Source organism: Mus caroli, chromosome 6, assembly GCF_900094665.2.
Source record: "Mus caroli chromosome 6, CAROLI_EIJ_v1.1, whole genome shotgun sequence".
Taxonomy (NCBI): domain Eukaryota; kingdom Metazoa; phylum Chordata; class Mammalia; order Rodentia; family Muridae; genus Mus; species Mus caroli.
The window spans coordinates 113,577,180-113,589,959 of NC_034575.1; the positions used below are offsets into that span (position 1 = coordinate 113,577,180).

The following is a 12,780-nucleotide window of genomic DNA, read 5'->3' on the forward strand; positions in this document are numbered from 1 at the left end:
GAGTTCCAGGACAGCCAGGGCTATACTGATACAGAGAAACCCTGTCTCGGAAAACCAAGAAAAAAAAAAGAAGAAGAAGAAGAAAAAAGACTTTCTGTGGGAGGGGCTGAAGAGAAGGCTCCGTGGTTGAGAGCGCTGATTGGTTCCCAGCACTCACGTGGTGGCTCACAACCATCTGGACCAGTTGCTGCAGGGACCCAGTGCACTCCGACCTCTGTAGGCACCAGGCGTACACTTAGTGAACATAAGTACACGCACGCCAGACACACCCACACATAAAATAAAAATAAATCTTAAAAAAAAAAAAACCATTATTCAATGGCAAAGGAATTCCTGCTTTTCTTAAAAGCTCTTAGTTGTTACTGGTTTTTATCACGTGACAGTTTAGCCAGGATTTGGATTTGACGAGTCCCACGTTTTGCATATTGAAAAAGAAAACTCAGAATTTTATTCTTAAGAGTTCTTTCTGGGACTGAAGAGATGTTTCAGTGGTTAAGAGCACTGACTGCTCTTCTAGAGGTCCTGAGTTCAATTCCCAGAACCCACATGGTGGCTCATAACCACCTGCAATGGGATCCGATGCCCTCTTCTGGTGTGCAAATGTACATGCAGGCAAAATACCCATAAACATAAATAAATAAATCTTTAAAAAGAGTTCTTATTGTAAGGCTGTATATTTTTAAAAGAACTTTATTTTTAAATAATAAAAGAGTATATACAAAGAAAGCAGTTGAGATCTTACCAGTAAGCAGGGTTTTAGCTAATTTTAAGTCACTGGACTGTAAGAAGTAAAAGCTAACCTACCTCAGTCTGCAGTGGACACCGTGACCCGCAGACTCATCGTGCCTGCTGACTGTTTGCACCACACTGGACTCTGTGCTACACTTACTAAACACAGATTACAAGGGTCGTGGTTTTTTTTTTCTTTCTTTTTTTATTTTATTTTATTATATGTGAGTACACTATAGCTGTCTTCAGACACTCCAGAAGAGGGCGTCAGATCTTGTTACAGATGGTTGTGAGCCACCATGTAGTTGCTGGGATTTGAACTCAGGACCTTCGGAAGAGCANTCAGTGCTCTTAACCAGAGCCATCTCACCAGCCCAAGGGTTGTGTTTTGTTTTGTGTTTTAGTGTTACAAAGCCTTACCTTATCACATGCTAAAGAGTAGATTAAGTCCTTTTTCTAAAGATCACCAAATGATCTTTAGAGAGGAGGCAAACTTTATTAAGTGTCAAAGTCAATAAATACTGATTAGAAAAAAGAGCAACATTAGTTCCAATTACAAAACTATAACAGTGTAGTCATTTGTATTAAGTCCAGTTCTAATACAGTCTCCTATTCAATAAAGATAGTGGATGAAGCCATTTAGGGTATTTGCCAGGTTCTGACGATAAATCAAATTAGAACGGTAAAGCGTATCACCTAGTACCCCAATACCGAGGCCTCACTGCAGAGCTGTGATTCTCTGCCAGGCGATGGAGGTTACTTTATGTGCTGGTTCAGGGAATAGTTCAAAGGTTATGTTGTGGGGTTACTGAGCTCCCACACTCTGCTACTTCTGCCCCTTGGTGCTGCAATTACCAACACACATGTCTACCTTGGGCTTTTTCTATGTGAATGTTGGGGATTTAAACTCAGGTCTATAGATTCTTATACAGCAAGCACTCTTACCCAAGGACGAATCTCCCTAGCCCTATTTCAAAATTGCTAACTAGTTAAGATGTTGTGAAAATTAAGTATTAGGGGCTGGAGAGATGGCTCAGTGGTTAAGAGGACATACTGAGTTCGGTTCTCAGANCCCTGTGGAGTTCATCCTGGCTTCTAACTCCAGCTCCAAGGGGTCATAGACTCTCTTCTGGCCTCTGCACACATAAGCACTTGCCCACACACATATACATGTAATTAAAAATAAAGCTTGTTTTAAAATTGAATATTAAATTACTACCTACTGATCCTAAAAGGCTAGTCTGAATGGTACTCATCCAACATGCTCTCTTACTAAAGCAAAGAGNACAGTAAACCAGCTTCAGCTTTCACGTGTAGCCTCCCTCAGCCCTGAAGCAGGCTGATCCAGACTTTGACCTTGCTGCCACTGAGAAGGAAATTACCTAAGGTGGAGCCTTNCGACCTAGATGACTCTTTTGTTCTGCCACCTGCCACTGCACTCTCCAAGACACNGCTACCTGCTGAGAAGCATCTGATACATTCGGAGGAACATCCTATCCTGCACATCGCTGGCTCCAGACACCAAGAATGGACTGGCGGGGATGGGCCTTCCCCTTTTTATAAGGAGGTGGGGGGAGCTTTGAACAGAATCTTGTCTTGGCTCCATTAACCTCTCGCTGTCTAAGTCTCTTTCAGCCCCAGCCTGCCTCCCTGGTGTACCTGGTCCTTGTAAGCCGCAGGCTGGCATGCAACATTCACGTACCTTTTGCTGGCTGTCCTCGCTGCCACTGAGCCTTGTCTGTTCTTCTCTTGATACTGATTCTGGCTCTGAAATCAAATGCGCACACTGGGTTAAAATAAACTTCTTTACTAGATAAAATCTTTATAAACCTAGAAAAATAATCAATTTGCTTTTAAGAGTTTAAGTTACACTTAATCCTTAGCTATAAAGCTAAATATTTACTACTTTAGGGAAATACTCCTAATTATCCAAAACTTCTACCAATCATTCAGACACTCTCTGGAGCCCAAATCATTACATATAAAATCTCAATGACTCACGCACAAATTCACTCACCATAATACATCCTGAGGAGGAGCATTAGAAATACCAGACTCACAGAACATAAACAACACCAGAAACTCCAAGGGCACACAATTCCGTGTGCTAACAGTGACTCTGGCTTCCACAATTACTGTGGAATACCTCTTATGCCCATCGTGGCTGAAGAGGCTGAAGACGACTGTATTACATCTGAATGCTTCCACCCACTGCTGTGAGGCATCTCCTTCACTGGCTAACAGGTGCTGCTTTCCTTGGGGCTGTCTTAGCAATTTTCCCACCACATCTCTACCACTTGAGCTGCATTTCCCTCCTTACATGTATATTCGTTTTGCTCCTGTACTGGACAGGTCAATTTTTAAAAACCATCTGCATATAAAGATTTTTATTTTCCTTGAGAACCAGTACTTGAGTTCCTACTAAATGCCAGGCTTTGGAGTCAAANCATTTAAAGAACGGCGCGAAGGACGGCTTTCCTAAGGGTAAACCACAAGGTTAGCCAGATAAAGGGCGGAAAAGGATCATTAGTTCAAGAAAGGCAGCAGTGTGAGTGCGGTGCCAAACGGGACGGTAAGAAAAGGACATTACCAGCAATTTAGTAATGTCAGAATCATGAGAGAGAAACAGAAGGAAGAGTCAAAGACTGAAAGCTGGGCAGAAGTCGGCCTGTGAGGTTTTACAGGTAACTGTGTGGCCCTAACATTAGGGGGCTTTGTGATCCCATCTGCACTGGTGGCAGAGTGCCAAGTGCCCTAGGGTGGGGGNAGCANTGGGTGCTAAGTGTGAGGGCCAGGGGAACTGAAGTCAATAAATCAGGAGAAGACAGCAGCAGAATAAAGAGGACAGAGGGAATGTTTCTAGAAAAAATTAGGACATGACATTATCTGGGCCTAGGATAGAACAAAATTTCATTTAACAAAGAAATGTACAAATTTGAGTTCTGAAATACTAGTCCTTTCATTGCAAAAAGTATCAAGTATCATGCAAAAAGAAAGTACCCGATTCGTTAGCTGTGTTCACTTTGTAGTTTGGCCTCACCTCTTCCTAAGATGAAGGAATTCATTCACTTACAATGCTAACAAAATATGTGAAAATGATATCTACAGTATTATAAAGATAGGCAGAAGTACTCTAGAGTTGAAAGTTCTTTATTCTGTTTTCTGTCTTCTATGAGTCACACAAGCCATGCAGAATATAACTTTCTAATGGAAATAATGCATTGAATATTCCTTATTCCATGTCCTTCTCAGGACAGCTTTGCAAGTTCTGTGCATGGCACCTGAGTTTTTGACCCTGACTGTGCTATGAACTCATTTTTATTATCACGTTAACAAAATCTTTGATGAGTCTTAGGCAAGGTCAAATCAGGATTACAATCTGATAAATCTGAGTATAACGTTTTCACTTCTTAGGACATAAATGATACAAATATAATGTGCACAAAGTTTTCCTTGAAGAAGTCCCATATCCTCCTCTGCCTTACAAGCTCGACACCATGGGTTACTCTACTGCCACACCACCTCCCGTAGGATCTGTGTGACAAGTTCCACAGACTGAGGCGACTGACCTCAAAAGGGGGAGGCTTCCTGGAACTGGTTGTGGAACTCTTCGCCGGAGAAAAAATATTGAGCCGTAGTTCTCATGGAAATCTATCTGTTTTGTTTTCTCTTATTCCTTTTCTTATTTACATGTTCCTGGGAGCCTAGGCCAAGATCTTAAGTGAGAATAATGGGTAAGAAACCATCCCTAGAGATGGGGTCACTAACATGACCTTATCCCCAGGGAAACCAATGCTTTACTTCCTAAATCACTTACAAAACTATTATGTTAGATAAAAGCTTTCCCAACAATAAAATTTCATATGTCTACATGTGTGTCATTGGAGGTGGGTTTTACTATATGGTAAATAAAGCCTTAATTAGAAAGAATTAAATAATTTAAATTTATGCATTGAAGATTTATAAAAAAATCAGGCATTAGATGTTAAATAATAATTGACCACGGGGCTGGAGAGTTAGTTCAGCGGTTAAGAGCACTGACTGTTAAAGATTTATTAACCTGCTCCTGGAAACCCGCCACTAACCTTGGGCGACAGCCCCCACTGAATGCATCCTTTTAGAATTGTTCTATTTTGATGGTTTAGAATGATGTTACCTGTTCTGTTTGTGACNCACTGAATACATAGTTTCAGAGTTGTAATGCTTGGATGATTCTTGTGCTTTACTGTGCCAAATGATTTTTGTTGGTATTTGTGACTGTTTCACTGGATATAGTTTCTAAGAGATGTAATATTTGTTTTTTTTTTTAATGTATAAAATACCCTGCTTGAGAGCTGCAGAGTGCACTCAGATTCAGACTGCCTCTGTGTTTGTTTCTGTTTGTCACTGCTGGATCCTTACCCACCTAGCTTCGAGGACCCTCATTCCAGGGACCCCCATACCCGACTGGGGTGGTCTGTGGCACTCTATGTCACCTGTCCCTTTTCCTATTCACTCAGAGATGTTCAATTATTTATCCTCTTTCCGTCTATTAGTACTACTTATTTGATGCACACCGAGTATTTCCAGAGTTCCCCTTTTAAGACATGGATAAACATCACAAATTTAAGAATAAATGATATCCAAAGTGATTTCCTGTCTCCCATGCAAAAACAGAATGAGTCTTGTTCCACATAAAATCAAAGAGTGGATAAACAGGAGACAGGAAATACAAACACAACAAATATTTGTTTCTTTTTTTCTTTTCTAAGCAGAGTGGCGAGAGTTAAGCTTTTTGAGATAAGAGGGAAAATATGATGAAACTGTAAGAACCATTTCTCCAATAAAGTCCCCTAGTCTTTTGACATTGTGGTGGTTTGAATAGGCTTTGCCCTTAGGGAGTGGTTCTGTTAGGGGTGTGGCCTTGTTGAAGGAAGTGTGTCATTGTGGGGGTGGGCTTTGTAGCCCCACCCAGTCCAGAAGTGTGGTAGACACTGACAATTATGGGGACATGAGAAAAGAAAGAAGCCACCTCTACAGTATGTGGTGACACGGCCAGCCAGCTGAGCAGCAGAGGCAAGCCTAGGTACCACTTGCTTTGGAGTCATGCTTCTCAACCTGTAGGTCACAACCCCTTCGGGGACTGAATGACCTATTCATGGGAGCTGCATCTCAGACATCCTGCATATCAGATAGCTACAGTACGGTTCATAACAGTAGCAATGAAAGAATTTTATGGTTGGGGGTCACTACAACCTAAAAACTGTAGTAAAGGGTTGTGTTAAAGAACTGTATTAAAGCATCAGGAAGGTTGGGGACCACTGCTTTCGAGACTTCTGTCTTCTCAGCTGGAAACCTGGTAGAGGTCTCACCAGAAATCCTATTTACACTAAAAGATACAACCCCCTTGCATGGCCCTGGTTTTACCTTATCAGATCATTTTCGCTTGCAGTTCGGAACCAGATAGGGAATATTAGTCACTGGCTCCAAGTAGAGAGAGCAGTGATAATCGCCTGCTAAGAACAGGTCTTAATTGATAAACGTCTGTGGCTCTAGGTAGAGAGCAACAGATAGATGTTATAATAGGTATTAATTAAATAAATGTCTGGGGCTCCTGGTAGAGAGCACAACAGATAGATGGTATAACAGGATGGCTGTTCTAGGCAGAGAGCTTCACAATTAAAAACCATCTGCTTCCTGTAGGCAGATATTAGTGGAAGTTTGAATTAACTGCTTTAAAGATGGCATAAGGATATACTGCTCTAGTAAGTCTTATAAGATACTCATATTCTATTTAATGTGGGCTCCACGGAAGTTTTTGAATTTTAAATTTTTGAATTTTGAGTTTTTCATTCAAGGGACCCAGAGTCAATTTATAATCTCATTTATCAAAACAAGAGGAAAATATAAGAAAAAAAAATCAAAGTTTCTAAACAACCCTTTGAGATGTAACTTGAGAGCCACCAAAGCGATATGGCTAAGGATCCCACACTCGGTNGGATCCTCCTGAGAAGCCCACACCCACTTGTGGGCATGTCTTCTTTCCCACGTGTCTCTCTCAGCTCCTTTGCTGAGGAGCCAGAGCTCAATGAAACGTCATACGCTGTGCAGATGGGCTTCTAGTCATTTGAGTGTCTTTCTCTCTACTTTTAGCAAAACCCTCAACTTTGTTTCATCCTGGCTAGTCTAAACATTCTTTCCTATGTCAAAGCCACAAATCCAGAGACTGACTTAGTTGAAGCCACTAAACAATTCAGGTAACTCCTGGCTTCCAAAGGTGACAGTGTGGTACCTACCAATGACAGGTTCCAGTAACAATGCTGTTTTATTTACTTCAAATCTTTCTAATAAAATAGGGAGTAAAAAANGTTTAGGAACCGAAGACTGAGCATTNCCAATGTGTAATGCGCCTNCCCTAAGAGTACTCCACAATTTACCTGACTTGAAAGTCTGTGCATCCTTCATNCCCACTGTCTCTGTTTTGTTCAGAANAGGAGCCCTCCTTTCGATGGTAGGCTGGATGGATTTGAAAACAGTATTTAACAAATGTGTACTCCATATAACATGTAGTAAAAACTCACGATGAAACATTACTATACCTCCATGATTGCGTATTTCCTGGGGGCCTCTGAAAAGCAAAAGGAAAATGTATAATTTATTATATATAAATATGGTAAGCCAACCATCTATTTATGCAGTTACTANGGCGCTGAGCCCTCATGACACATTTGAAAATGATCAGTTCTGCTATCCCCCTCTGCTAAGGCCACCCACGTATCAGAAATCTATTCAATGAAAAACAAGAGAGTAAGTTTGACAAAACATGCAGTTAGGACTCAAAGTGAGGTGTGTCCAGTGACCATGACTAAAACAGAAACATGTGTTTTCACCACAGTGAGCATGCTGATGAACAGACAGAAACATGATCATTAGTTAGAGCAACAAGTCATGACTGTGAAGATCCACTGCAGAGGCGATGGTAAAAGCGTGTCTTTAATGCAGCATACCAGAATGGTTTATTACATTATACTACAAGCATTTATCACGGTTTTCAGTTTGCCCTATAAGTTAAAAAGCAGAAAGATAGAAAGTTCAGTTGAATGTACAATTCATTTCCTACCAGAGAAGATTTAAAAAATCAATTAGATTTAGATATATACTTGTAGAATAATAGTTAATAAAAATACCATTTTTTTCCATACCCATGTGGGCTACTGGAATGCCTACATTTCTTGACTCCTCTAGTTTAGCCATCTTAAAGCTTCTTGATCCACTCATGCAAGAAGGTATATAAGTCACATCTAAGAAATAACGAGCATGTTTTTAATATTAAATAATTATCAAGAAGGAAAAGTAGACTGAGTCATCAGATATTAGAACCAGAGATATTAATNTACTTTTATTTCAAGATTGGTTTAATATTTATTTAAAATACTTAAGAAATGAACCATAATGCTTTGCTTTAAAATCAGTTTGGTTTAGCTATTAACTATGTTAGTCTTTAATAGATTTCCATGAAACAACTACTTCTTCAAAAAAATCAGTTATCTCAAAAGACAACAACACAACAACAATAATAATAATAATATAATCTAAGTAACATATTAATGAGAGTCTCAGGTGCCTGTTANTTGTTCAGATGACATCTGTGAGGCTATGGTAAATCAAATTCTAACTCTGCTTCCAAATTCCAGTAACACTGAAGCAGCAAGAGTCTAGCCTGAGCTCCTTAGCATCCCCACCCCTAGCCCCACCCCCACCACCACCCCGGGTCAGCTCCCACAGCGCCCGGCTGCTTCCCTCCTTACCACAAAAGTTACTCTTCTCTTCTAGTGACCTCCAGACCTTTACATGCATGGNTTTCATCTTACATGTTTTCTACTGATTATTCCAGTACCTTCCTTCTTTCCTTTGTATTATAATTCTGAATTATAATCCCTATTTCCCCTTTCTTTTGAATTTTCTAACTAGAAGCATTGCCAGTCTGTATTTATAACTCCCACATATTCAAAATACAACATTCATGTGTCCTATGTCTCGTATACAACTTCTTGNGTTTCACTTAGAATATAATTAGAAATGTTTCCTAATTATGTAAAAGCAGTAAGACTGAAGTCAGAAAGAAAAGGGGATGTAAAAGTTAGAAAATTTGTTTTGGGTTAACTGTTAAAGGAAAAAGAAATGCTTTTGAATGTGAAAAGGTTTTGTGTGGTAAACTAGGAGGCCTAAAGGAAAGGATTTTTTGAAAAGGAAAACAGGTGATAAGCAATTGGAAGGTTAAAGATTGTCCTGAAGAGTTTTGAAAAGGTAAACCTTAAAGCATGTGCTGAGTGTAAGGTAGCTATAATTAAAGGTTATTAAGAATTCCTCACCGGGCGTGGTGGTGCACGCCTTGAATCCCAGCACTCGGGAGGCAGAGGCAGGCGGATGTCTGAGTTCGAGGCCAGCCTGGTCTACAAAGTGAGTTCCAGGACAGCCAGGGCTACACAGAGAAACCCTGTCTCGAAAAACCAAAAAAAAAAAAAAAAAGAATTCCTCATGTCAGGGCTGGAGAGAGGGCTCAGCAGTTTAAAGTACTGGCTGTTCTTCCGGAGGACCTGGGTTCAATTCCCAGCACCCACATGGCAGCTCACAACTGTCTAACTCTAGTTTCAGGGTTCTCACATCCTCACATGAAGTCAAAACTTCAATGCACATAAAATTAAAGATTCCCAAGGTCAAAACTCAGTCTGTTGATCCAACATGGCACCATGATCACAATAGCCAATCTGCCAGTCTAGGAGCACGGACACTCTTCCATCAACAGCATCTGTTTGGATTCCCTTCTCAGGATTCTGACATTCCCACTAGAAGGGTCTCTCCTTTTTTAGTTAGGTATATTCCATGCACACTTAACTCCTCTAAGCTATTATAAGTGTTTTTATTTTTAGTTTCTTTCTCTGAGAGTATACTGTTATGATATATATGAAGGCTACTTTACCAACTGTTCAAACAGGGGGCTAATATTGAGAATTTACAAAGAAATGCAGAAGTTGCATACCAAAGAACCAAAACTACAAAACTACCAATGGGCTAATGAAATGGACAGCTTTCAAAAGAAGAAACACAAATGGTCAATAACTATTTTTAAAAGTCTTGAATATTCCTGGTCATCTTGGAAACACAAATTAAAACTATATTGAGATACCACTTCACCCTATCAGAATAGCTGTCATCCAGAAACTGATAGAGGATTCAAACTAGATTCAAACTGGCCAGAAAAAAAATAAAAAATAAAAATAAATCATTTAAAATACTATGAANTTCAAAGCAGTTTACAGAATATGACTGACTCTGGGTACAAGAGGAGAATACAGTGTAGCTGCTCAAAGAGTGTGATATATATACACTTAAATATAGTTTATATATACACATACTTAAATATAGTTAAAAATGCCTATTTCCAGGTTGGAGAGTTGGCTCAGTGGCTAAGAACACTGGTTGCTCTTCCAGAGGTCCTGAGTTCAATTCCAATCAACCACATGGTGGCTCACAACCATCTTCACTGGTATGCGATGCCCTCTTCTGGTGTGCAGGTGTACATGCAGATAGAGCACTCATACAAAAAAAAAATATTTTTAAAATGCTCATTTCCTTTACTGCAGCCTTTACTTTTTGAGGCCATGCTCTGTTTTTTATTTCTTTGACTTTAGGGATAATATTCCTATTATACTTGTATGTCACATGGATATGTTTTGTAAGGTAATAGAGGGAAAATTAATTAGAAAATCAAACTCAGATCATAACGGCTGGCAGACCTGATAGGGTCTAGGGTTTCTTCTTCTCTATTGCCCCTCCCACCATTCTCCTGAAGATGCTTTGCTGCTATGCACAAACCACGAAGCCATTCTTACCTTCTATCTGTCCACGTGCTCTCCTTTTTCCTGTTTGATCTGCAGTCCCAGAGAAGTGACCTACGTCTTTCAGTGACACACTCTCGGAGATACTCTGTTGGAGCAGAGATCAAAATGAGTTACACAGAGATTTCTTAATCATTTTCTAAGATGATGCTTCAGTTTCTTGTTTAAACACTGCTAGAAAAATAAGAAGTCTACACTGAAAAGAAACATGTCAATAAAAAAGACTGCATGTGTTTCCTCTAGCTCAAACCCGCCTTCACTCTTCATCTGGTTACCAGCTAGGAAGGCAAGCATGGAAGGTCAGAGGAGTATATTCATAAAGAATTAATGTGTTTTCATGCTTCAGCAAGCAGCGAAGCTTAGAACACTTAGCACTGCTCCTCATTCTTCATGCAATGTAAGAAGATGACTAAAAAAAACAGGNATCTTAAGAAATTCTTGTAAGTTCACCTGCTTCAATACAGCATGAAACACTTAAAATATGTCCAATGACAGAAATGTATAAGGTCAGAATAAGAAGCCTGGCCTGTATGGTAAGAAACGTCAGAGCGTGTCACAGTGATCACACAGAAGGCACTGTACAAGTTGCTAGCTTCAGGTTTCCATCTGCGGCCAGAGCTGACCCTATGCCTCAGCTCTCTCTACCCAAATCCTGCTGGGAGAGAACTGGTCTCCCAGGAGTGCTGACACACCTGAGAGCACAGGTAAGACCACCACTTCTGCTCAAATACCCAGCCCAAGAGGGATTCACCTGGAGCCCCCAGGACACAGCCGGGGACAGGATGCTTCCGGTTTCCATTTTTGTCCTGGAGCTGACCCTGTGCCACAGCTCTTCATACTTGAATTCTGCCCAGAGAGAGCTGGTCACCCAAGAGTGCTGACACACAGGCTTANAGGAGGGACAAGCCACAGTCAGAGACAGCAAGACCAGCTAACACCACAGATAACCAGATGGCAAAAGGCAAGCACAAGAACATAAGCAACAGAAACCAAGGCTACTTGGCATCATCAGAACCCAGTTCTCCCACCACAGCAAGCCCTAGATACTCCAACACACCAGAAAAGCAAGACTCTGATTTAAAATCACATCTCATGATGATAGAGGACTTTAAGAAGGACATAAATAATTCCCTTAAAAAATACAGGAGAACACATGTAAACAGATAGAAGACTTTAAAGAGAAAAATACAAAAATCCCTTAAAGAATTACAGGAAAACACAACCAAACAGGTGAAGGAATTGAACACAACCATCCAGGATCTAAAAATGGAAATAGAAACAATAAAGAAATCACAATAAATGGAAATAGAAACAATAAAGAAAGGGAGACAACCCTGGAGATAGAAAACCTAGGAAAGAGATCAGGAGACAAAGATGCAAACATCACCAACAGAATACAAGAGATAGAAGAGAGAATCTCAGGTGCAGAAGATGCCATAGAAAACATTGACACAACAGTCAAAGAAAATGCAAAATAAAAAAGCTAACCCAAAACATCCAGGAAATCCAGGACACAAACCTACAGATAATAGGAGTAGATGAGAATGAAGATTTTCAACTTAAAGGGCCAGCAAATATTTTCAACAAGATTATAGAAGAAAACTTCCCTAACCTAAAGAAAGATATGCCCATAAACATTCAAGAAACCTTCAGAACTCCAAATAGACTGGACCAGAAAGAAATTCCTCCTGCACATAATAGTCAAAACACGAAATGCACAAAACAAAGAAAGAATATTAAAAGCAGTAAGGGAAAAAGGTCAAGTAACATATAAAGGCAGACCTATCAGAATTACACCAGACTTCTCACCAGAGACTATGAAAGCTAGAAGATCCTGGGCAGATCTCATACAGACCCTAAGAGAACACAAATNCCAGCCCAGGCTACTATACCCAGGAAAACTCTCAATTACCATAGGTGGAGAAACCAAGATATTCCATGATAAAATCAAATTTACACAATTATCTCTTCACAAATCCAATCTGACAAAGGATAATAGATGGAAAATGCCAACACAAGGAAGGAAATTACACTCTAGAAAAAGCAAGAAAGTAATTCCTTTTAACAAACCCAAAAGAAGATAACCACACAAACATAAAAATAACATCAATAATAACAGGGAGCAACAATCACTACTCCTTAATATCTCTTAACATCAATGGACTCAATTCCC

At 40.0% G+C, this 12,780-nt stretch overlaps 1 protein-coding gene across 1 annotated transcript in view; it reads right to left on the reverse strand.

Moving 5' to 3' along the window:
- Positions 1-12,780, reverse strand: part of Ankrd30a (ankyrin repeat domain 30A) — a 66,863-nt gene that overhangs the window by 37,646 nt on the left and 16,437 nt on the right. The window contains 5 exon segments of the mRNA XM_029478243.1: positions 2,340-2,496; positions 7,146-7,224; positions 7,308-7,336; positions 7,896-8,009; positions 10,602-10,695. Coding sequence (XP_029334103.1) covers positions 2,340-2,496; positions 7,146-7,224; positions 7,308-7,336; positions 7,896-8,009; positions 10,602-10,695 — 473 coding nt within the window.